Source organism: Grammomys surdaster, unplaced genomic scaffold (genome assembly GCF_004785775.1).
Source record: "Grammomys surdaster isolate TR1022 unplaced genomic scaffold, NIH_TR_1.0 166, whole genome shotgun sequence".
NCBI classification, from domain to species: domain Eukaryota; kingdom Metazoa; phylum Chordata; class Mammalia; order Rodentia; family Muridae; genus Grammomys; species Grammomys surdaster.
In genome coordinates this window covers 14,519,351-14,544,555 of record NW_021604614.1, presented here as the reverse complement: position 1 = coordinate 14,544,555, position 25,205 = coordinate 14,519,351, and the positions used below count along the sequence as shown (strand labels likewise).

Genomic DNA, 25,205 nt, shown 5'->3' with positions numbered 1-25,205 from the left:
GTCCCTGCTGGGCACAGGGTGTGTGGGGGGGGAGTAGCAGGAGGAGGATGGGTGCAGGGAGGCCGCTGCAAGAGGCAGCGTCACAGGTGTGTCCTTATCAAAATACTCGAAGTGACAGACAGGTGGCCTTGGGGACAAAGTTAGTCAATGCTGACACCCCTCTGTGCCCTCCTGCTACGGTTATGTATGCAAGGTACAAGATATCTTGAGGCACTGTGTGGTCAGGAATATTCTAAGGGGCAGCTGGGGATGGAGGAACACCCAGGCCAGAGGTCACAGGTACACAGCATCCACTCGCCCCAAGTTATCAATCTACTTGGACCAGCTAGACAGTTCCTCAGAGAGTTAAAGACAGAACCACAGATGACACGCAGGGACCCGAGAGGGTCTCGGTGTGCGTGTGTGTTCACAGCAGCCTTATCTACCACAGCTACACATAGGTGAGCCTCCTGTCCATCAGGGGATGCTGGGTGTGCATACCTATGGGTCCTGGCGTTCCAGTGGACGAGGATGGTTGTGACATCTGAGAGAGGACAAGGCAGACTTGGGATGGTGAAGAGAAGGCAGCCACACTGGGCTGAACACATCCAGAGCCTTTCGTGATTACATCACTGTCATCCATAGCCCGGGCCTGGGGACCACACAGGCAGAGAAGGCAGTATTTCTGGAACCCTAAAAATCAGTTTCTGGGCCCATGTGTTTTGTCTTCTTTTTTTGTGTTGGGGAGGGAACTTAGAGGCAGCCGGGTGGCTAGCCTTGGACTCATGCCTCAGGTGTTTAGGATTGAGAGCCACCAAAGGTGGGCGGCTTCACACAGCACAGCTGTAGCCAGGGGCTCACAGCCATTTCACAGATGAGGAAATAGAGTCCTAGGTGACCCAATGAGGGGCCTGGCTTTAAGGCTGACATGTGGGTGTCTCAGGGTAGGGTCACAGGCTAGCTCCCTAGTCCATTCTGCCTAGCCCTACTGCTCTTGGGTTTTTGGGGTGCCTTCAGCTGTATTGTCCAGGCTGTTCTCAAATGACTAGACTCAAGTAATTCCCCTGCCTCAGCTTTTTGAGTAGCTAGGATAACAGGAATACATCTCTTTCATCACCCTGCCCCATAACTTTGATTCTTACCCTTCCTAGGAGTGCTGACCTGGGACCAGAATGGCCAGCACCCAGTAATCTGAGGTTCATAGCTACTGGGTAAGGAAATGTATAGCCATCCCCACTTTACAGCTGGGGAAACAGAGGCAGAGAGAGGTTTAGGCACTCTCTCACTGACATATATATAGCTCTCAGAACTGGGGCTGGTGTGGAAGGCAGGCAGTCTGGCTCTTTGATTTAGAGACACTCAGAGGCCTGCCTGCAAGGTCGCCCTTCCCGGGACAGCTCCTAGTATTGGTTCCCCACCCCCACCGTGTGCTGTCTGGGAGCCAGCCTTTGGGATTCAGGCAAGTTCTCCTCGCCACAGTAGGGATAATGAGTCAACAAGTCCTCCCCCACAAGGACATGTGGAAACCAGGGTTTGTAGAAAGGTTTCCGGACCAGTGAATGGTCTGAGCCAGGCATGAGGCTCTGGTTCATGGGTGAGTGATGGCTGAGGCATGAGACAAGTAGCCTCACTTCATATGATAGTCACACGGTTGGCAAGCTCCTGGTTCAGGCACTGGGCAGGTGTACCCATGCCCCACACAATTCCAAGATGCTACCCCAGAATGCTGCAACACCCCACTTTACAGATGTGGAAACTGAGGCCTGCATTACACAGCTGAGACTGGGCAGCACTATCTGTGAAGGGCCTTTTAGCACAAACCTACTCCCCACTCTGTTTAGAAGCTATCTAAGGGTCGTGGCTTATGGCTCAGTCTTAACCACCCAGCTTTCAGGTCACAACTGCAGAGGACAGGGTTTTAAGCCCCCTGCTGCTTTTGCAGAGGCTGGGACCCTGCATTCAGTCACCAAACAAATGCTACAGTACCCGTACAGATCCTGTGAGCAAAGGAGGTCACTCTTCAGCTGGCTGTTGTCACAACAGATCATGGCCTAGCACGGCCAGAGTTTAGAATTTTCAGAAGGTGACGTCTGCAATGCTCAAGGGACAGAGCCCCATATTTGAATGCTGGCACTCAATTAAAAAGCCAGTATTTTCTGGGCATGGTGGCACCTGCCTATAATCCCAGCACTCAGGAAAGAAGATCAGATGTTCAGAGTCACCCTTCACTACAAAATGAATCTGAGGGCAGCCTAGGTCACGTGAGACTCTCTTAACCCCAAGTCACATAGCCAATGGTGCTGGCAGATGCCTTTAATCCCAGCGCTCAGAGAGGCTGAGGCAGGCAGATCTCAGTGAGTTCCGGGACAGGGCTACATAGTGAGATCCTGTCCCACAGACAGACAGACCACAAATAACCAGGTTTTTGCTGGGGACCTGGATTCAGCAGGGTGAGGAGACAGAAGTTTAAGCTGAAGACCAGAGCGAGCCATGCAGTGAAACCAGGTAAGGTGTAGTGCTTTAAAACCCAGTACTCGGAAGCCAGAGGCTTCTATAAATATATAAACAAGCAAGCAATCCAAAAAGCCTGGTTTTTATATATATGATTCAGAGCTGCGGAGGTAGCTTGGGGGTTAAGATACTGGCCATGCAAGCCTCATGGCCCTAGTTCGATTCCCTGGAACCCACATGATGGGAGAGAATAAACTCTGGCAGGTTGTCCTCTGATCTCCATACGTGTGTCCGTGTTCACACACCACACACCTAAATAATAAGGAAATCAATCCTAACACTGAGGAGGCAGAGGCAGGCAGATCTCCGTGAGTTTGAGGCCAGCCAGAGCTATAAAGTGAGACCTCGTCTTTAAAAAAAAAGAAAAAGGCCGGGCAGTGGTGGCGCACGCCTTTAATCCCAGCACTTGGGAGGCAGAGGCAGACGGATTTCTGAGTTCGAGGCCAGCCTGGTCTACAGAGTGAGTTCCAGGACAGCCAGGGCTATACAGAGAAACCCTGTCTCGAAAAACCAAAAAAAAAAAAAAAAAAAAAAAAAAGAAAAAGTTCACCACCCAAACTCCCCACAACAAAAATACCCCCCCACACACACACATTTTGTACAACACTTCTGAGGACCAACTCTGACCCCATCTTGCACCCAAGCTCCAGAACAAATGGGGACACCCAGGATTATTATACAATTCTGTATTTAGAGGTGTGTTTACAGAATGTGTCCCTTTTTTTTAAATTTTTAGACAAAGTTCTTCAATCTCTCGTAGAAACAGTTTGTGTGTGTGTGTGCACATGTGCATGTGTGTGTTTTCTCTTTTTAAACCATTGTCGGATGTAGACTGGACCAATCTGTCTGCAGATCCATGGGTTTACGCACAACCCGATTTCTGTGTTCAAAGGTCACACCAAATCCTGTCACACTACAGCCAAAACCGCAGTGAATTCTGCTGAGCCGCATCTGTGTGTGTCCTGCATTGACTCAACGTGGAGTTTCAAGGTGAAAAGAGACGTGGTCTCCCGGTGGCAGCAGAGGCCGAGACAGGCTTCATTTGTCCCAGAATGGATTCCTCAGAAAACTCATCATGGTTTTCTAGTGTCAAAATATAAAAATACCCTCCTCTGGATAAAAATGCATATAGTGGAAAACTTCTCGATGCATAGCCAGGGTTATGTGTGGAAAAGGAGGTTTTCCAGGGCCTGTTTGATGTTGTCAGTCTGCAGCCTGGACTGGGTGCATGAGAGAAGTTCTGGAACATTCCTTTTTTTTTTTTTTCCTTTCTGGAAACTTTTTGGCTCACATGATAGTCACTGCATGGAGCGGCTGTTTTTCCCCTCAAGCACTGGAACGGCCACAAAGATGGCCACGTATACATTATCAGACACCAATTCAGCTTCCTCAGTTTGGGGAAAAAAAGGAAAAGAGATAAAAAACTGGAGACTCAACCGTAGATACAGAGGCCGTCTCCTCCAGCAGGACCTTTGTCCCTGGAGATCGCAATCAGGATGTTGGAGAAAGACTGCTTCTGAGCTGGGGGAGGTCCTCTCTCCAATCCCAAGCAGACCGTGTGTAGAAAAAGAGAACAGACCAAGAGACGGGGATAGGGTGGCCATGCTGTGATGATGGTGGCCGTACCAAGTCTACAGACCTGTGGACACCTTCCAGAGATGGCACCGATGAGGAAGAAGACGGTGAGAAACGGAGTTGAGGTTTCTGACTGGATGCGTCTAGTTTTTGGAGCTAGTTGCTAAGCTTTAGGGGCTACGGTGGACTAACACTTGCTCTTTCTGGAAACAAGGAAGATGGAAGCCACAGGGTTCTCTGGAATGAAGTGCCTGGCTCAGATCTTAGGAGACCTAAGCACAGCCCCGATTCAGGATGGGAGCCAGGTTCCCTCGGACAGTAGCATTTCTTTGAGCACCTCCCCACACCCAGCTTTCCGAAGGTTCTGGAAACACGTTGTCTGTACTTGTTTGGGACAGAAGGCTTCTAACTCAGGGAGCGGAGGCCTTTGTGACACACGCCACATTCGCTAAGGGCAACATTTCCACCAGCAGACAGCCCTCCAGCACGGTCCCATCGTCAGCAGCGCCCAGGTTTTCATTTAGAGTCTTTTGGACTTTTCTCTTTGTAACACAGTTCTGGAAGGACACCAGCATCGTGCCGTGTCTCACAGACAGGCGTGAGGGAAAAAAAAAAAAACCAAAACCCAACCGAACCCCGCAGTCCAAGGGTTCTCTGAATTTGGTCCGTCTTAGTGTTTTGTGATGGCTTTGAACAATTGTCTTCTTTTAATCTCATCTCATGGCAAAAAAAACCCCAAAAAACAAAAAAGACACAGTTTCTGTGTCTGCTCCACAACAGCAGGGACAGCATCTGATTTTATAACTCTCTTTAATATCAAAACAGCATCGGCTGGGGATAAATTCCAAAGGATCCTTTATTAAAATAGCTGAAAGAGGTCTATAAATATTTATTTTTCTAAAAGAGTTTGGAGTTTTTGAGTGAGAATGTGGTACCTTTTTGGTCCTGCCTTCTCACAGGGGAGATGAGGGCAGGATTCGAGTGCCTCCTATGAGCAGGGCTGTCAAAAAGAAGAGGTGGTGGCATCTGCCCACACACGACTTCAGGTAACTAGTGATACAACAATAAACGTAAATGGTTTAACATTGTTGTCCACATCTGCATGGCTGAGTTCTTGCCTCTCGGGCCCCACCACATCTGGGAGAGGGAGGGAGGGAAGGTGACCTCTGGGGTTGTGTCCCTCCATCCCAGCTTCAGAACTCCCACTCCAGAGCCTCTTCCCGGTTGGCAGCCCTCTCCAGTCGGTAGATTATACTGTTCAAGTTGGCCATTTTCTCATGCCGCCGCTGCAAGTTGGGATTCACCTTAGTGCTGGGGTGCAAGGCTGCAGCTGTGTCAGCAGTGGGGCTGGTACTGGGCACTTTGGCAGGTGGGGCACCAGGTAGGGATGGGGAGATGGGGGCTGAGGAGGAGGGGGCAGGTGACACACATGTCGTGAGGTCTGGTGAGGAGATGGCAGAGGGAGAATTCGGTGGCCCCTCCAAGCTGCAGCATGAGGATTCGGAGGTGGACTTGAAACTCAGAGGGTCTGAGTGAACGTGTTCTCCAGTCTCCTTTTCTTGGGGTGTGTGCAATGAAGGGCAGTCTGGATTGGGTGTGCCTGGAAGAAAGGGCCTGGGGGCCAGCTCTGAGAGTTCAATGTTCCCTAGAGAATGGGTATGCTCCTCTTTGGGGCCATCTTGCCCTCTGTCTGAATCCCCTATGTCCTGGGACTGGCTGTCCCCATCCACCTCCAAACCCTCTTCCTGCTTGATCTCCACCAGAGCCCTGTCTGGGGCAGCTTGGTGTACAGGACTCTCGGGTTCCTGCATTTCCAGGTTCTTCTTGGAGGGCTTTTGGTCCTCAGTCTCTGAGTCTGGGCTCTGTGGGGTGGGCTCTGTGTGGGTGTGGCCTGGCGGCAGGACACTGGGACCCCCACTTGGGTCAAAGTCTGGGTCATCCTGTGTTCCCTCCACCAGCGTCTCACGGCGCATCCTGGACCTGTGGCAGAGACGGGGGTGACAGCCTGGGGCTTGTCTGAGGTTGCTGACCCCAGACTCAGCCCACAACAGTGGTTGTAAGCCCCCCCCCAAGTACACTCATGTCTACAGTCGTGTTCTTTAACACTGCCCATTTGCTCCTCCTTCCCAGAGCTCAGTGCAGACTGTCACGCTGTGTGGTCTCAGCAGCCGATCATGAGGTGCTCAGGGCAGTGTCTGCCTCCCTCCCTCTAGTGCCAGGGACACACTAAGTCCTAGGCAAACACCACGGACTTAGCAGTGAGTACTTTCCTTCTGCCGCTGTATCTGAGAGCTCTGTGTGTGGGTGTGCACGGAAGCCAGATGTCAACCCTGGGTGATGTGCGGTTCTCATTGTCAAATCGACATGACCTAGGATGGGTAGAGGGAGCCTCAACTGAGGAACTGCCTCCATCGGACTGCCCCGTGGTCCTGTCTGTGGGAGACAGCCTGGACCGTCAATGGATATAGAAGGGTCCAGCCCACTGCAGGCAGCACATCCCTCGGCAGGAGAGTCCGGGCGGTACTCGATGAACCAGGTAAGCCTGAGGCGGGGCGCAGCCAGGGGAGCAGACCAATAAGCTTCTTCCACGGTTCCGCTTCAGTTCCTGCCATGACCTCCCTCAATGATAGACCATGACCTCCCATGACCTGATGTGTTAAATAACCCTTTCCTTCCCAAGATATTATTGCTTAGTGCTTGATCACAGCAAAAGGGAAGCAAGAGCGGGGCAGGTGCCTTCATCCTCTTCACTGTGTTGGGGGTGGGGCATGGAGGTCAGAGGTCAACGTTAAATGTTGGGTCTCCAATCGCTCTTTACCTCAGCGTTTGAGACTCAGTGAGAGACCCTGGCACTCACCCACTGGCTGGACCAACTGGCCCGCAAGCACCAAAAGCTTCCCGTCTCTTCCCAGGTTTGGGATCATTTGGGTTTATGTGTCTTTTCTTTTTTAAAAAATTAAATTACATTTATGTATTCAGTGTGTGTGTGTGTGTGTGTGTGTGTGTGTGTGTGTGTGTGAAGTCAGAATATAACTTGTGGGACTTGGTGCTTTTCTGTAGCCTCAAGGGTCCTGGGGATTGAGCTAAGGTTGTCAAACTTATCAGGAGGCATCGGTGCCCTCGGAGGCGGCTGGCTGGCCCAATGCATGGCTTTAAAAAAAAAAAAATCTGAGTATTGACGATCACAATCTGGTTTTCATGCTTATGCCACCAAGCACTCTGTCAGTGTCACTGCCCTGCCCCCCACCCAGCCCCCAACCTTCTTTCTTGTGGTTCAGACAGAACCCAGGGCCATGCTTACAGTCAGCCTGATTCATTCTTTCTCTCTCTCTCTCTCTCTCTCTCTCTCTCTCTCTCTCTCTCTCTCTTTCTCTCTCTCTCTCTCTCTCTCTCTTTTTTTGTTTTTTCGAGACAGGGTTTCTCTGTGTAGTCCTGGCTGTCCTGGAACTCACTCTGTAGACCAGGCTGGCCTCAAACTCAGAAATCCGCCTGCCTCTGCCTCCCAAGTGCTGGGATTAAAGGCGTGCGCCACCACTGCCCGGCACTTACTTTCTTTCTTTCTTCCTTTCTTCCTTTCTTCCTTTCTTCCTTCCTTCCTTCCTTCCTTCCTTCCTTCCTTCCTTCCTTCCTTTTCTTTCCTTCTCTTCTCCTCCCTCTCCCTCCCCCCCCTCTCTTCCTCTCCCTCTCTCTTTCTCTTTCTTTCTTCTCCTCTTTTCTTTTTTGAGACAAAGTCTCATTATACAGCCAGGGCTGGCTTGAAACTCACCATGTAGACCAGGCTGGCCTCGAACTCACAGAGATCACTCATTCCTCCTCCAAAACCCGCATCAAGTATCTCTTCCTCATTCACATTGTCTAGGGGCAAGATCCCCTCTTCCCTAAGCCCTCCTTCTCTTTTGCCATATTAATCAGGCTGCAGTGAAATGACTCAGCTCCTGCCGTGTGCAGCTCGGGGAGGGTGGCTTTGAACACTGATCTTTAGCCCAGCTCACGGTGCATGCTGGTAATGTTTTTGAACGGATGTGACAGATGGTGATAGAATGCTCGGCTCCTGGAGCAATGGGAAGTAGAGTTGATGTCCCTATTGTCACTCAGGAGAGAGAGAGCCCTTAGGGCCCATGTCACCTATCACGCTACACGGTCTGCATTGGGGGGAGAACTCTGTTGAAGGCTGTCCACTCCCACTGTGGCTTCATCTGACTTGGCGCTGGGGGGCAGGGATGACATGTCTCATCTTGTGGACTGATCACGAGACTCTGAGAGGTCAATGACCTGCCCACGGCCACACAGCTATGGAGTGTGTGTCGCTAACAAGCAGGCTGGGGAGGGGTGTGTGTGTGTGTGTGTGTGTGTGTGTGTGTGTGTGTGTGTGTCCGTTCCTGTCTCCCTTTTTCCTTCTTGAGGATCTTGGAACTTCTCTCTGCCCCAGAATGGGTGACTAGACTCTTCCACAGTGCCACAAGGACACTGGAGACACCTCTCACTCAGAAAGTGGGTAGGACCTCAGAGATGATCTTTGAAATCTCCACAGGACTTGGGACCTCTGAGAGCTGGCCTGGAGAAGGGAAGGCTGAAGAAAGGAGCCATGCGTGGAGGAAGCTCTACACCTGAGGCCGCTGTGGGAGACAGAGGTTTCCTCTGGTCTCAGCTCCAGCTGGAGGTGTCTCAGGCCTTGGCCTGATCTGTGCCGTCCATGGAGTGGGAGTGACAGTCACATTGCCAGAGCTGGCTGTGCCACTTGTTTACAAACACACATCCTGTGGACTAGGGGGTACACCATGGTCCTCGTTTACAGCTTATAACATGGGGATCAGGGTCCCTTAGCTAGAGGTGACAGAGTTGCTGTATCTGGTGGATCCAGCTATAGCCCTGCCTCAGGCTGGAACCACCCTCAGGTTGTTCCCACGAGCCTCCAGCCTTCCTGTGACCCTCTGTGTCCCTGTGGCCCTCTCTGTGTCCCCGTGGCCCTCTCTGTGGTCCCGGGGTCCCGGCAGGCTACCTGTAGTTGTGGAACCAGTTGATGACGGTGTTTGTCTTGAGGTTGAGCTGGAAAGACAGCAGCTCTATGGTCTGCTGGGATGGGTAGGGCTCTAGCTGGTAGGCCTTCCGCAGAGCCTCCTTCTCGGCGGGTGCCAGCACCACACGTGGCTTCTTGGCCTGCATGAGGCTCAGCTCCTGTGGCTGCAGACAGGGGCTGGGGCACTCAGAGTGCACGGCTGGTGACTCGCTGTCCGAGCCTGTGCTGATGAGCCCGTAGCGACGCTTCAGATAGGCTGGGGAGAGGGAGGGGAGAGACTGAGGGACCATCGCCATCCCACGGGCCCACTTGCTTGCCACAGGTGGCTAGAACGGCAGGGACAGTGGCCAGCTAGCCTTCAGAGCCTTCTCTGCCCTACTCCCATTCCTTCTGGTCCTGCCCCCCTGGCTCTGGAGATGCCAGCCTGTCCCCTGCTTGAACCTTACTGTCTGGCAGGCCTGCTGAGGTGGGGGGGCGGTTTCTTGAGCACAGCCACTTACAGAAGCCATGAAGGGTGCTTGTAGGCAGGGGGCTCTCAAACTGGGGCACTCTGTGGCTGCTAAGACTGGCAGAGGGGCCGCTAAGTTTCAGAACAGTTTGTTGTGTGAGGGGCTAATTAGAATGAACCCACTCACTGTAGGATGCATGGTACCTTCACAGTAACAAAATATGGAGGTCTGCTGTGGTTGAGATCTAGAAGGTTCTTCAGAGGGCCCGAGTTGAAGGCTTAGTCCCAGCTGAGCGCTACTGGGAGGAGTTGGGGTCTTTAAGGAGTGGGGTCTAGCGGGACTCTTTAGGTCACTGGAGGTACATCTGGTTTTGATTTGTTTGACACAGGGACTCACACAGCCCAGGCTGGCCTTGAACTCACTATGTAGCCTGGGGTGATGTCGAACTTCCAATCTTCCTGCCTCTGCCTCCCGGGTGGTGCTGGGATCACAGGTGTGTGTCACCACGCCTACTTTAGGCAGTGCTGGGGAATGAACTCGGGGCTTTGTGAATGCTAGGTAAATAGCTGCTCTACAACCCTGACACTTCCCCAGCCCCTGGGGAGCGTGCCCTGGAAGGAACTGGGAGCCTGGTCTCTTGCCTGGTCAGCCTGCTCTCTGCCCAGAGGCTGGGTAAACAGGCAGTTCATCTTGAAGAGAGAGGGAGGCCTGGGAGGGAGCTGGGGCGGTGTGCACCCGAGGCTGGCGAGGCTGTGTGAAGGGTGTGAGAGCCCTTTGTGATGTGGGTGGAGGATGTGGGCATCTGGATTGCTGTCAGCGGGGGTGTGGGGGTGGGTCTGGCACACCCCAAGCATGGCTGGGACACCCCGGCCTGGCTCTCACCTTTCTTCTCCAGCTTCTTCATGTCCCGCAGCTTTTCCACGTTGTGGGGGTCACTCAGCCACAGCTGCATGCGCACGAAAGGCTCCCGGCCCTTCAAGCTCAGCTTGTGCCAGGGCTTGGGCCTCGACAGCAGGTCGGACACGGAGCCCTGTGTCAGCCCCAGGATGCTCTCACCAAACAACCGCTGCCCTGGGAACAGGGCAGAAGGCAACTGTCACCTCAGGCCCAGGAGAGACCCACTCTCAGGAGAGTCAGAGGAGCAGGCCAGGAAGGTAGGCCTAGGACTCTGCACAGGAGACTGAGGAGGGCCGGAACTGGACAGTAACACAGAAACAGCTCTCTCTTCATTCCCAGGGGAGCACCCCAGCAAACTGTCAGCAGACACCCTGTCCTGTTGTATCCCACCCTGCCCCCCAACACCCAAAGGCTACCCTAGTAGATTCAGTCTGAGTTTCAAACACGTCTGACTTATGATCCAGTAATCCATCCTCTCAAGATCAGACTAGCAGGACACCTGCCCAAGGGCACCGTGAGGGCCCTTGACTCTTTGGTAGGGAGGGTGTCAGGGTTCCCAAGCATCCCAGGCACGCTGGGTATCTATGCTACCCCGCTGGTCCTCTTTAGCCTTTGATTTGTGTGTTCTGGCTGAGGAGAATCTCGCTGGTAGCTGAGGCTAGCCCCAGGCTTGTGATCCTCTTGCCCCAGGCTCTCCAGGGCGGTGATCACAGAGACGTGTGATACACCTGGCTCCAGCTGCCGGCACAGGAGCCAGAGGTCAGCCTCGCTATCTTCCTTGATTACTTTCTAAACTTCAGTGTTGGAGACGGGGGATCTCACTAGACCTGGAACTTACCGTTTTCCAGTGGCCAGGGACCTGCCTGTCTCTTCTTCCCCACCTCTAAACACTGAGTCACAGATATGGACCCATCATGCTCCGATGTTTGTTTTATATTTTTCCTCGTGTGTTTTGGTGTTCTGCCTGTCAGGACACCATGACCTAGTAGGCCTGGTACCCTACTAGGTCAGATGAGGGCATCAGATACTCAGGAACTAGAGTTAGGGATGAGTATGAGCTAGCCACGTGGGTGCTGGGATTTGAACCCGGATCCTCTGGAAGAGCAGGCAGTGCCCCTAACCACTGAAGCATCTTTCCAGCCTCCACGCCTGGCTTTTAACATTGCTGGGGATTCAGACTGAAGCCATTTGCCAAGCCTATCTTATTGACTTTTTTTCTCATGCTGTAGCCTAGGCAGGCTTCAAACTTGTGGCAATCCTCCTGCCTCAGCCTTCTGAGTGCTAGGATTACTGCCTGAGCACAGTGCCCAACTCCTGTCCAGTATTTTTAGACAACACTGTACCTCTCATAATAGAAATCACAGTGACAGCTGTTGGGTTTGCATGCACCTGGTTGGGGGCGGAGCTGTTGTGCATTTGTGACTCAGAGGAGTGTACAAAACAGTGAGGGAACATGCCACCCCGCTCCCTGGCTCCCCAAGAGTGCAACACTTGGTCATGGAGGAACAGCACTGCGGAAGTGACTGAGGCTTCTTAAGGCCCCCTGCAGGACAGTTTTGAGAGCCAGCCTCCCTTTCATCCCTCACCAGGGGTTCCTGGTCAGAGTCATGTGCCTAGCATGTGGTCCTGCATGCTCAGGGTTGACTGGCACCTCCAGGCTGTCCCTGAGGTTACTGGGAAGTCCCAGTGGCTCTCTGTGCTCAAAGCTGGGAAGAGCTAGCCTAGGGCTGCAGGCAGCACTTCAGCCTCCCACCACGTACCTAGGTTGTTGTCTGTGAGGACCTCCTTGACTCTCTTAGTGATGGAGTATGTGTCCAGCTCTGGGGACATGGCCACCATCTCCTGGATGCCCCCCGTGGCCTGGCTGCTTGAGAAGGGCTTCCCACCCAGGGAGGAGCTGGCCCGGCCTTCGGGCTGCTGGTTCTCTTTGCTGCTTTCCAACGACAGGCCCAGAGGCTCCTGGGAAGTCTTTTCAGGCTCCATGGGGCTTGGGGGAGGTGATGGGGAGGACGTTGGCTCCATGGGACTGGCTGCAGGTGAGAGACAGTGGAGCTGTCACTGAGTGTGGCTGGGCAGGATGGCTTGTCAGAGCTGAGACTGGTACCAAGGCACCTGTAGCCACCACAGTGCGCCCCAGGAAGGGGTCTGTCAGGATCTTCATGGTAGCCCAGCCCTTCCTTTTTCTGTGGCACTGGGAGTTGAGCCAGATCCCTGCTATCCCGGGAAAGCACTCGACCACTGAACAACAGTTCAACTTCTTTCAAAACTTTCATTCTGAGACATGGGCCTCAAAAACTGGCTTTGAACTTACAGTCCTCCTGCCTCTGCTCCCCAGAGTGCTGTTTGCCTGTCCACCACCTGTCTGGCCTGTCTCCTGCCTGTCACCTGTCCGAGGCCTCTCTGGCCTCCTGACTAGCCTACTTGTCACCTCTCTTGCCTATCAGCCTCTGCTAGATATTTGTCTGCCTTTTGTTTTGTCTGTCTGTCTGTGTCTACAGTCTGCCTTCTGCCTGTCTACCAACAGCCTATCCCTGTTTTGTAGCCACAAATTGAAGGGGGGCTCCAGTCCTGTTGCTAAGATGGGACCTGCAATTCTGTCACTTGACACTCTGTTCTGGTTTGCAACCCTGCTGGCTCATTTCTGTAACTTGAGGTATGGCTTCGCCCATACCCAATCTGTAAAATGGACTTACAGATTGGGTTCCCGACCCTTGGTTGGAATGGTTGCCTCTTTGTGGTCTCTGGGGCAGGTGGGCCATCCTTCCTGAAGCCACATTTTCTGAAATAAACACTATCCACAGGACCCCAACAGCTCTCCATACGGGCTCTGTGACTTCAGGTAACTCTCTGAGCCTCTGGTTTCCAGCCCTGCAACGTTCAAGCCCCACCCTGCCCATGACATCACCTATGAAGAAATGACTGGCCCAGGCCTTTGCTAAGGAAGATTCTGAAGAACAGCATGGAGTCTCTAGGGAGCTGGTGAGTTTGATCATGTTGCAGCACAGGGCTCCTCTGGCTGTGTTTGTCCTACCTGTTCTAACTGCCTGGGCCTGGGGCCTTCTGCTGGGTGGAAACTTCCTTCCAGGGGGAACACGGGAGGGAAAAGGGGGCATGGGTCGGGGACCCTTGTCCAGGTGATGGCAGCTGGCGTTTGGGATGGATAGAGGGCAGAGGTGGGCCCACAAGCCCACTGACTTGGAGTGCAGCCTAGGCATCGTGCCCTCACTCACCTTGGCTAGCGCTGGGCTGCTGGGTTGGGGCCTGGCTCTGGCCCAGCTGGTCCGATAGCCACAACTGCATACGGATGAAAGGCTCCCGGCCCTTCTGTGTCAGCTTGCTCCATGGCTTTGGCCGTGACAGCATGTCACTCACGCTGCCCTGAGACAGTCCCAGGACCTGAAGGTAGAAGGCAGGTCAGCAAATGCCATATGTGACCTTCCTGGCCCCTCCCAGACCCTTCAGAACCCGCTCTCTCTCCATCCTCAGCACTGCCCTGTGTACAGAACTCCCACCTGAACCTCAAGGGCATCCCATGGCCTCCTCTAGGATGCTACCCTGAACCTCCCGCTTAAGTCTGGCTTAAATGTTCCAGTCCTGAGCTGGGCTCAATCCTTACCCTTCAGGGGCTGGACCATGAGAGCTACAGAGGGCTGTAAAGGGCCGGGGACTGGCTGTTAACTGGCTCAGTGTCCAGGGATGGCTAGACCCAGGATAGACATCTGACTGGGCTCCAGAGGAGTGGCTTCCTACCTGGGTCACCCTCCAGTCTATAGGTCTTAGGGCTAAGGTCTCACTGGGCCTTGCTCCTGGGTCCCCCATCTGATCCACACCTTCTCCCCAAAGATGCGCTGGCAGATGCCGTTCTTGGCTAGCTTCTCCTTGACCTGGCGGGTCAGCTCCAGCGTGTCTACCTCTCGGTACATGTACAGCTCATACTGTTCTGGTGTCAGGGGCGGCACAGTGGGCTTGAGTGTGCGGGGCACGTACGCTGGGTAGTAGGGCAGTCGCCCGCCGCCCACCTCCGGGACTCCGGCCTCAGCCTTGAGCTCTCCCACCCTGGGGGCCTCGTCCTCGCCCATAGCTGCTTCGTCCTCAGGGGCGATGGTTGCCTCGTCCCCGCGGGGCCAGGCTCGCCCATTGGGCTGTCCCGAGTAGCTGGAGGAGGAGGAGAGGGAGGGCGACACGGAGGCATAGGGACGGCTGAGCAGACCACGGTCTGATGCCCAGTGGTGGTCAAAGTAGCCCGCGTCACCGATCTCCGACTTCACCTTGCGGATGATCCGCTGAACAAATGCAGCAGGGGACAGGACAGCAAGCTGCGCCTGCGCACTGCTGCCGCTGCAGCCGCCGCCACCATCTTCCTGCTTCACGCAGGCCAGGGCCCCATTCTGGCTCACGGTGGCTGGCGAGGGCCGCTCCGGAGGAGAGGGAGGCACTGAGCGACCCCTTGGACCCGACTCCATCTCCAGCAGGGCCTGCTGCTGGGCTTGCATCTCGCGGCGAGCTTGTTCCAGAATGTTCTTGATGGCATCTTCCGAGGTGCTGGAGGAGGCTGTGCCGTTGGGGATGCTCACGGAGGCTGGGGAATTCTTGGACTCACCTGTGGGAAGGTTGATAGGGTGGACAGGGGCCTGTCATTGTGACACAGCTGCTTATACCATGTGAATGTGGGGGCGACCTCTGTATTCAACAAGTTAAGTCATGGTCTGTCTGTCTGTCTGTCTGGTGCAATATTAGGCAGGCATTAAAAAAAAATCAGGCCAATAGCAAAAATCTTAGTATATGTGGAGAAAGTGAACAAGGAGAGAAAACAGTATAAAAACAAAACCAAAAGCCACAAAAAGCATGCCTTTTATACATGCTATGAGCCAACCACGAGAAAGTCCAAGCTGGAGAAACAGGCAGTAACTCAAAGGTGTTCTCACCATCTCTATACCAAAACCATGGAAGAAGCCAAAATATCCAAAGGAAAAAACAGCTGTTAATGAGGCCGGGCACGCCTTTAATCCCAGCAATCCGGAGGCAGAGGCAGGTGGGTCTCTAGGAGTTTGAGGCCAGCCTGGTCTACAGAATGATTCTAGGATAGCTAGGCCTACAAAGAGAAACTCTGCCTCGAAACCAAACCAAACCAAACCAAACCAAACCAAACCAAACCAAAAATAACAATTATGTTGTGGATACACTAGAACACTAACTCCACGGCAGTGAGAGCGGAGCCACCTTGGAAAGCCTGGCAGGAATCTTAGCACCGTAAGCTGCAACAGCCAGGGCCACACAGAGAAAGCTCGTCTCAGGAAAAAAAAAAAAGAAAGAAAGAAAGAAAGAAAGAAAGAAAGAAAGAAAGAAAGAAAGAAAGAAAAAGATGATCCGAGTGTAACAGTGCTCCAAGAAGCTACCAAGCAAGCTAATTAAATAACAGGGTGCAGGGGAAGATCTTATCAGTGGGCTGGTAGGAAAAAACCAGGTTAACAGCTATCTCTGAGAGGGGAGAGAAAGGGAGGGGAGGGGTAGGAAGTGTCCAGGTCAGAGGCACAAAGATTCTTGGGTCATAGCTGCCAGGGGCTCAGTTGGTTCTATGCATAAGCGAAGGAAAACAGATAAAAAGTTCACATAAGTAAGCAGAGAGAATGTCACAAACCCAGGTCGTGTCTCAGGACAGCAATTGATCAGGGTGTGACTAGGGACTGCCTCTCTCTACCCTCTAAGCAGTGTTCTCTGACTACTGAGCCAGGCAGGTCACCATGACCTTCCTCCATGATCCTCCTAGGGACTACCACACAGCCATTAGAATAACATTTATTTTGTTGTTGTTATTGTTGTTGTTTTTCAGACTAAAAGCAATAGACCATTACTGAGTCACAGAAAGGAACCCAGAATGGATCCAAGCTGGAACCTAGGAAAACACTTAAAACAGGAAGGAGCAAGAAGGATGATAACCCAGGAAGTGTTGGTCACGTGACTTCAAAGTCCAGCAACAGGCAGGGGAAGCTGAACTGGGGAGTGGCTGCTTATCGAGATAGGCTTGTCTCTTTAGGGATGTGAGAATGCTCTGGAACACAGTGATATAACAAGAATTATTACAGCCAGCCCAGGTCCAGCATCAGTTAAAAAAAAAAAAACCCTGCCTCAGATTGACTTGGGCCACCCGAAGTCCTCTGCTCGTCTGTGTGTACCAGATACATTTGTTAATTTCACATCCTATAATTTCACCTCAAATTGAGACTCACCTCTTCCAGCTGGGCCTGGGGATAAGCCTGCCTGTCACCTCAGCCACTCAGAAGGCTAAAGCAGGACTTCAAGGCCAGCCTGCTCAGCCTGTGAGCTTGTGTCTCAAAATACAAGCTGTTTTTATTAAGGGCTGGGGAATGGAGCTCGGGGGTGGAGCCTGGAACTTGGGAGGCGCTGGACTCAACCCCAACACCACAAAAGACAACCAAACTAAAGCAAACTCCAAGTTTAGGGTCACATGGGTCACTGAGGGGTCACACCTGCTTCTTTACCCAATCACCCCCCATCCCCCACCGCTAGACACTTAGGTTGTATCCAGCCAGTCGCTGGTTTTGTCCTTCCTTCCTTCCTTCCTTCCTTCCTTCCTTCCTTCCTTCCTTCCTTCCTTCCTTTTCTTCCTTTTCTTGAGACAGGGCTTCTCTGGGTAGCCTTGGCTGTCCTAGAACTCCCTCTTTAGACCAGGCTGGCCTCAAACTTAGAGATCCACCTGCTTCTGCCTCCTGAGCGCTGGGAGTAAAGGCGTGTGCCACCACTGCTGACTAGCCTAACATTGTTGTGAGCAGTTTGTATAAGTGTCTGCCTGGCCCCACCCTGGACATTTCCTTTGGTTCTGTCAAGTACCTAGAGCTGGCAGTCAGCCACGTACCCTTCATCCTCGGGGATGCCTAGTGCCCTGTGTTGGCCTTCCCAGCTGTTTGGAACATATGGGGTTGGGAGTGTGTGTGTGGGTGGCCACCCTTGCGGCTTAGTACTGAGTGTGAACATTCCCTTCAGCCCCGCTGCTGATTTTAACACTTCCCTGTCTGTTTCTGGCCCTTGGGTGGGGGGAAGCAGTATGAACATTAGGCACCCAGGGTCTGTGTAATTGAACTCCAGGCCTTGTTACTACTATGTCTCACCCACATCTGTAGCCCCTGACTAGCATTCAGTAGGAGCCTGGCGGTGATGGTGGGGCACACTTTAATCCCAGCAATTGGGAGGCTAAGGTGTCCCAGTAAGAGTAAGGCAGATCTCATTGAGTTCAAGGCCAGTCTGGTCTACAGAGAAAGTTCCAGGATGGCCAAAGCTACACAGAGAAATCATGTCTTTAAAAAAAATCACGAATGGTTCAGAGGATTAGCTGGTAGGTAAACTGCTGGGCATGTCCCCTCTCCTGTGGCCTCTCCCAGGGACAGAGCGGGACCTCCACAGAAGGCCACTCAGTGGTACATTTTCCTCATAGGACTTTGCAACTGGAACATATGTATTGATCCACCACCAGGGGGCAGCAGACACCGTGCAGTGGGGTGGGAGGACTGAGCCCAGCATCCCAGGATGGGCCTGGCCATAGAAGCCCCCACGCCAGTGGCAGGGACAGTCACACAGCCAGAGCCACTGACTGCCGGATCATTGACAAAGAAGGTGGCTTTGACTCTAAGGCTCTGCTCACAGTCCTCTGTGTACCTGCCCCTGGCTGGTGACCTCGCCTGATCCTACCACGGCCTTCAGAAAGGAGAGCTAATATCATTCCTGTTTTAAAGACGGGAAGAGGGAAGCACAGAGAGGCAAGTCCTCAGCAGAAGGCCACACAGCTAATCAACAGCTGAAATACGATTTATGGCCCGTCTTGCTATCTTGTATTCAGTACTGTAGGTCACAGCGGGAAGCGTACCAGCCCGGAGGGATAGTGTGTGTGTGCTTCCTGGAGGAGGTGGGAGTAGGCTAGATGTCTTGGGTAAGGGGATAGTCTCAGGGTCCAGGAGTGGGCGGGGACCGGAAGAGTCCTGGGAGAGGTGTGGAGGAGCGTGAAGACTCTGGGCCCGGATGTCTTGCTGAACAGCTGAGATGCTGTCGTGGGGGCGATACCTGAGCAGCGGCAGACCTGTGTTTGTGCTCCAGCCAGGCCCTCCTGGGGCCCTGGAGGTTCCACTGGAACATCCTGAGATGACAGAGGTGATGCAGGCAAGGGTCAGAGGTCACGGGCTGAGACCATACTTACCCCCCTTCTGAGACTCAATCTCCTTCTTGGCCTGCTCCAGGATACTCTTGATGGCGTCATCCGAGCCGGTCTCAGGTGTGCGGATTCTCGGGGTGATGCTGCCTGGGGGAGGTACGAAGGTGGCGGCTGTGGGGCTTGCAGAGGCGGGGTCAGGCCCTGGAGGTGGGGCCTGCAGGGGCGGGGTCAGGTCCCGGAGGTGGGGCCTGCAGGGGCGGGGTCAGGCTCTGGAGGTGGGGCTTGCATGGGCGGGGTCAGGCTCTGGAGGTGGGGCCTGCAGGGGCGGGGTTGGGTCCCGGAAGTGGGCAGAAGGATATGGACCAGATTGTTCTGGGGTGGGGGTGCGGGTGACAAATGGTAGGTGGTGTAGTGATTCCGGCTTTGAGGCTGGGGCTGGAACTGGGGCCCTGTGCATGCTAGGTCAGTGGTTAGCGTTGAGCCACATGAACAGTAACGGACCAGGATGATAATGGTAACAGCGACACTTCTTAAGCAGTTCGGCCATTCCAGGGGCACTCTGGATCCTTTTAGCTCCTCCCCCAGGGGCTGTCAAGGGGGAAACTGAGGAACCCGCCCAGAGCCGGGGCTTAGCTACCCAGAAAGGGCTGCAGAGTGAGGGAGAGGTGGCCCAGGGCGGGAGGGAGCAAGGTCACGAGTCTTTCAAAACTGGGAAACCGAGGCACAGGGTGGTAACTCACCCACCCCGGGGTCACCTACGGCTCTGGATGGTGGAGGGGCTTCTCCATGGCTCACCTCGCTGCCTCACCTGGATGGTGCGCAGGGCCAGCACGTTCTGCTCATCCGACAGGAACTGCTTCATCTTGATGAAAGGCTCCTTGCCCTTCACCGTGAGCTTACGCCACGGCTTGGGCCGTGCCAGGATCTCACTCACCGAGCCCTGCGACAGTCCCAGCACGTAGTGGCCGAACACGCGCTGACCGATGTTGTGTTTGAGCAGCTGCTCCTTCACCTGGAAGGCGATCTCAGCCGTGTCTAGCTGTTCCTCCTCTGGCCCAGCCCCGTCCACAGGCTCCGGGGCCCCGGTGGGCTCAGAGCCGGGCACTGAGGTGGCAGGAGCCGTTGGAGGCTTGGTACCGCCATAGAAGGCCGGTGGGAATGCCATCAGGTTGCCGGGTTCCCCTTTGAAGGCAGCTGGGCCTATCATATGCTTAGACATTAATGGGTCCACAGCTAACCTCTCCCCCGATGCCAGGCTGGGGAAGGGGGACAGCGAGAAAGTCCTTGACCCATCAGGACCCAGGCTGGGGCCCAGCAGGGGCTGCGCAGGGCTTGGGGACAACGGGTCTTCTGGGCCGGGCGGAGGTGGAAGCTGAGGAGGGTAGGAGGGCTCCGTGCCCAGTGAGCCCTTGATGGAGTCATCCTCCGAGGGGTCCTCCTCTAGAACACCGGGGGGTGGAGGGATGCACAGACAGACAGACAGACAGACAGAGGTGCAGAGAGGCCAATGGCGACGGAGGGGCGGGATGCGCAGAGGCAAGAGAGAGAGAGGGAGAGAGAGAGCATGGGGAGAGGGGGAGAGAGAGAACAGGGGCAGGGGATATGGGGTGATGGGGGGACAGGATGAGGGAAAGGCTATAGGCCTGAGAGGCCATAAACACCCATGCCTGCTGTTGCCCTCCTATTCTCGAACCCCACCTCCTCGGACCCCCTTCAAATGCTAGCTTCTGGGACTCATCTGCGACCGTTGAGGGCATTACCCTAGCAAGCAGGAATGGACTCCAGTCACCCCAGAGGTCTAATGCCACCGTGTCTACTCACTTAGGCCACCCAGCACTTCCCATTTAAGAGACAAATAATGAGCCTGCCATCTTGGCTACAAGGCCACTGAGCCACTTCTGGGAAGAAGGGCAATTTTAAGCTGTGGGCCATGCCGGGGGGTGGGGGGGTGGGGAGGGTTGGCTGTAGGGTGGGGTTTATAGACACCTCCCCCTCCTGACTCCTGAGTCCTTATTAAAGCGCCAGTATCCAGCTAGAGTCAGGGTCCAGGGAAGCCACTGGGAGCCTTGGGTCTACCTATGACCCTGAATATGGGAAGCGTCACCCAGCAGGTGCTCAGGCCACATCCCTGCTCTGGATCCTTCTGCCTTGTGGATTGCAGTGACCCTGGGGCATGAAAAAGTCCAGGGGTACACCTGCCCAGCCCTCAGCCCGAGTGTCCCCGCAGGGTGTTTCTCGTCTCCCTACCAGGGCTGGTCAGCAGCGCGGGCTTCTCCAGGAGGAACTTCTGTGTGGGAAAGAAGGCCTCCTTGGCCATGAGCAGTGGATCATCAGACTTGGCCAGCGCCTGAGGGGAGGAGAAGCAAGGCTGAGAAGGTACGGTTAGGTGCAGGCTCCGGGGGGCAGCCAGCTTTTGAGGACAGGGACAGCGGCAGGGATATGTACCTGTGGGAGGCTGCAGGTGCTGGAGGCCAGCTTCATAGCTCTCAGGATGCTGCCGGAGAAAACAGAGGGGCCTGAGGTCAGCAGGCCCCAACAGGGGAAGAGGTCCCAAGTGGGGTGCTGCCTAGGCCTTCTCTGCTTCGGACTCTTCCAGGTGACCTTGGGTCTGTAGGCTTATAGAATACTTGCCTTTTTTCCCACCCCTCACCAAGACAGGGTTTTTCTGTATAGCCCTGGCTATCCTGGAACTTATTCTGTAGACCAGGCTGGCTTCGAACTAGCAGAGATCCACCTGCCTCTGCTTCCTGAGAGCTGGGATTAAAGGCGTGTACCACACCCACCACACCAAGCCACACTTGCCTTTCTTTCTTCTTTTCTATATTTCATATTATATATAGTCTCATGTAGCCCAGGCTAGCCTCAAATTCATTATGTAGGGGAGGCTAGCCTTGAATTCCTGATCCTCCTGCCTCTGCCTCCCAAGTACTGGGAATAAAGGTGTCCAGCACGACCAATCTGCTCTTCCCTTTGTCTCCTCTTCCTGCCTTTCTCCTCACACCCTCACCCCTTCCTCTCCCTCCCTCTGTAGTTCTAGGGAAGGGACCCCAGGCCTTTTGTACACCACACATGTCCTCTGCCACTGGGCCACCCTGACTTGTGGTTTTAGTTGGACATAGGTAGAAACTATCAAATACATATTTTTCCAGAAAGTTCCAAAATGCAAACATTGGATTGGCCTGGGACTGCACGCCGTGTACTAATATGGCCTCACAGGAATGGAGGGATGTGCTAGGAATCATGGGAGAAGAGAGGACGGAGTCACAGGAGGCTATGCCTGGGTTCTGTACAGGACATGACCACAGTCCTATTGGGCCCAGGCTTAGGCATCCCACCCTGGTGACACCAAGGGTCAGCTGTCAACTGAAAACTGTGCCAACTGCAGGCCTGAAGTCACGTGTTCCAGTGAGCTGGGTCTGGTGAGCCCCGCAGGCCCATGGCCTGCATTTATCTGGCTGCTATCTGAGTCCCCAGTTTCCACACGGTGACAAGGTCACTATCTCCACATCTTCATGGAAAAGGACCAGAGTGCTTGTTTCTCTGCCAACCTGACATAAGCTAGAGTCTTTTGGAAAGAGGGGGCCATCACTGAGAAGATGTCTCCATAAGACTGGCCTGTAGGCAAGTCTGTGGGGGCATTTCCTGGATTTAATGATTGTGATGGGAAGGCCCAGCCCCTCTACAACCAAAGTGGTCCTGGGTAAACAAGCAGGCTGAGTAAGCCATGGGGAGCAAGCCAGTAAGCAACACCCCTCCATGGCCTCTGCATCAGCTCCTGCCTCCAGGGTCCTTCTTTGGCTTCCCTGGATGATGGACTGGAACCCGTAAGCTACAAGATGGCCTTTGTTGACTCTCTATCACAGCAACAGAAACCAGATCAGGACAACCAGTTTGTTTTGTTGAGGCCTAGGCTGGGCTGCCAGGCCTCCTGCCTCAGCCTCCTGAATGCTGCACTAGTGAGCGTGTTCGTCACCATGCCTAGCTCCGACTGGACCAGTTTTGACGGAGATGTGGACCCCAGAGCGGGCAGCCGGGGGAGGAGGTAAGGACTTTCTGAGCGGTCCCTGCCAGAATGGTACCTCAGCTCTGTCTTAATCTCTTCATAGTCAGCCTGGGCTTCGAGCTTTTCTTGGAGTTTCTGGAAGACAAAAAGGTCTAATGAAGCCGGCCCCGTGCTCCCAGCCCACCACCGCCCCTGCCATCCCGGGACCTGCCTCTATGGCCTCAGACTTGGCCGCTAGTTGTCGCTCCAGGTCTGCGATCTGGTTGGCTGAGACCTCCTCCAGCTCCTGAAGGGAGTGCCGCAGCTGCTGTGCGTCCTTCAGCAGCCTCAGGATCTCTCTGTCCTTAGAGGCCAGTGCTGCCTCCAGCCGGGGCCCTGAGCACAGGGCGAAGCTCACCTTCTCCTGGGGACAAAGAGGGTTCTGAATGAGTGGCTCTGAGGGGCTGAATCCCCGGCATGTGGTCTCTGGATCTCAGGCAGAAGGGAACTTTCTCTCTGGGGATCTGATACTATTGTGTGCCCTGCATGGTTCCCCCTTACAGAAGCCATGCTTCACTCGAGACCTTTGTCAAAAGTACAACCATGGCTGGGTGTAATGGTAAAACCTCTGCACTCTAGAGTCAAAGGCAGGGAGATGACTACAAGTTCCAGGTCAGCCTGAGCTACCTTGCTTCAAACAAACAAACAAACAAACAAACAACAAACAAACCAAACCCCCCCAAACAAAAAACAAAACCTAGGGGGGAAAAAGTGTCTGTTGGAAAAATAGGGGCTTCAATTTCATCTCTGGAACTTGTGTGAAAAAGCTGGGTGTGGTTGTCTCCATGTACAACCCCAGCCGTGGGGAAGCAGAGGCAGTTGGAGCTCTCTGGTGAGCCTAGGCTAATCCATTCAGTCCAGGTCAGTGAGAAATCCCATCTCAGAAAATGAGATGGATAGCCTCTGGGGAACAGCATCCAAGGTTGTCCTTACGCTTCAATACACAGGGGACACTCGGATACATGTGTGTAGCCCCATGCGTGTACATGTGTATGCCCACACACACACACACACACACACACACAAAAGTAAAAGTGGGAAGGAACTGTAGCGAAGGCAATTCCAAAATAGGTTTGGGGTTCTAGGTCCGCTGCCAAGGAAAATGACCGATCCAGGGACCCACTGACCCTCAGGGCCAGAGCAGACACACGGCAGTCACAGGCCATGTTTCTGTGGCATCCCGATTTGTTCCACACCTGTCACCCATCTGGGGTCTTGGAAACTGCCCCTGAGCCTCCATCTATGACCAGGGACAGGCTGCTCTCAGGATTCATTACACAATCTAAGAAGTGCTTAGAAGAAAAAAAAAAAAAGAAAAAAAACAACAAACTCTTCACACACACACACACACACACAAAAACCAACCCCACCACTATTAATCCCACTTTCTTCCTTGGAGATAAATGCCAATTAAAACAGGAAGCGGATGCCATTAATACATTAAATTAATTAGCATCAAGTGCCACTGTTGTGCGCAGAGAAACTGCCTCCCAAGCCAGCCGGGGATTCCAGTGTGGCTGCTTAGCCATTTGTAGGCTCCTGGGGGTTAATTAAGAAATACCGGTGACTCCTCCCCAGGTGGCCAAAGCTCCCCGTCTCTCCAGACACGCTTCTGTGGGACAGTCACCTGGTAAATCACCAAAGACTCGCTTGGGACACAATCACATTTACCTTCCTGGATTCTCATGCAAACACACACACACACACTCACACACACTCACACACACACACATACACACACACACACACACACACACACACACGAGTGAAGAACTTTTCAGCCATTGAAGACCCATAGTCACTGATACGCATCACACCAGACACGCACCCTCGTGGGCGCAAGAGGTCATGAACCCTGATGAGCAGAGCCGGACTCTGTTCATGGTCACAGCCAAAAAGCACTAGCTCTTTCCCATCGAGCCGAGCAGCTCTCTCCATAACCTTGTGAGCCAGTGAGGACGGGAAGGAAACTGAGGCACAGTCTGCGTATTGCAGACGTGCAGGCATACAGTCAGTGCTACAGGTTGAAACACCGTCCAATATAACAAACTGAAAGAGTTCTGTGACGTCAGCGCCCGAGTGCTAAGGAAGGCGGAAAGCACAGCTGCCGCTTGTGATTATGTAAGGAACTGTGACTCTAACCATCCCGCATGCAGAACCCCGGGAAGGACGCCGATGGTGTGTAAGACACAGGGCAGAATTGAGGGTCATGACTAAAGTCCTTAGGCAGGCAGTGACCCCAGGACCCTTGGGGGTGCTCACCAGGAAAAGGAGAAAGTAGGATTGATTTCACTTAATGACCTCGGGGTTAGTAGCCGGGACTGCTTCTTTATAGCACGTGGCTGGCGGAAGGGGCAGGTCCCACTGGAGTCACCTGTTACGTTTTAGGACTTAAGGGCTGAAATACAAGCCCTAAGCCTTCTTACAGTCCCCCAGTCACGGCTGAAAGGTCCCAAGGGACGATCAAGCACTGAGGGTTCAACAGCACCCTCTGGTGGCCACCACTCACAGTGCCCCATTGTCCAGATCCTGGTGGACCCTGCAATGGGCGGAACCTTCTTGGCGGGGGGGGGG

General features: G+C 53.8%; 1 protein-coding gene across 1 annotated transcript in view; it reads right to left on the bottom strand.

The window, feature by feature from the left end:
- Positions 1-3,161: 3,161 nt before the first annotated feature.
- Positions 3,162-25,205, bottom strand: part of Cux2 (cut like homeobox 2) — a 68,519-nt gene continuing 46,475 nt past the window's right edge. Inside the window, exons 11-22 of the mRNA XM_028765963.1 lie at positions 22,804-22,995; positions 22,669-22,727; positions 21,035-21,083; positions 20,837-20,957; positions 19,385-20,029; positions 18,635-18,736; positions 14,259-15,028; positions 13,659-13,824; positions 12,189-12,458; positions 10,414-10,602; positions 9,065-9,338; positions 3,162-6,045 (exon numbers count right to left, since the gene is read on the bottom strand). Of these exons, the coding sequence (XP_028621796.1) occupies positions 5,259-6,045; positions 9,065-9,338; positions 10,414-10,602; positions 12,189-12,458; positions 13,659-13,824; positions 14,259-15,028; positions 18,635-18,736; positions 19,385-20,029; positions 20,837-20,957; positions 21,035-21,083; positions 22,669-22,727; positions 22,804-22,995 (3,624 nt within the window). The 3' untranslated portion in view covers positions 3,162-5,258. The remainder of the gene's footprint in view (positions 6,046-9,064; positions 9,339-10,413; positions 10,603-12,188; positions 12,459-13,658; positions 13,825-14,258; positions 15,029-18,634; positions 18,737-19,384; positions 20,030-20,836; positions 20,958-21,034; positions 21,084-22,668; positions 22,728-22,803; positions 22,996-25,205) is intronic.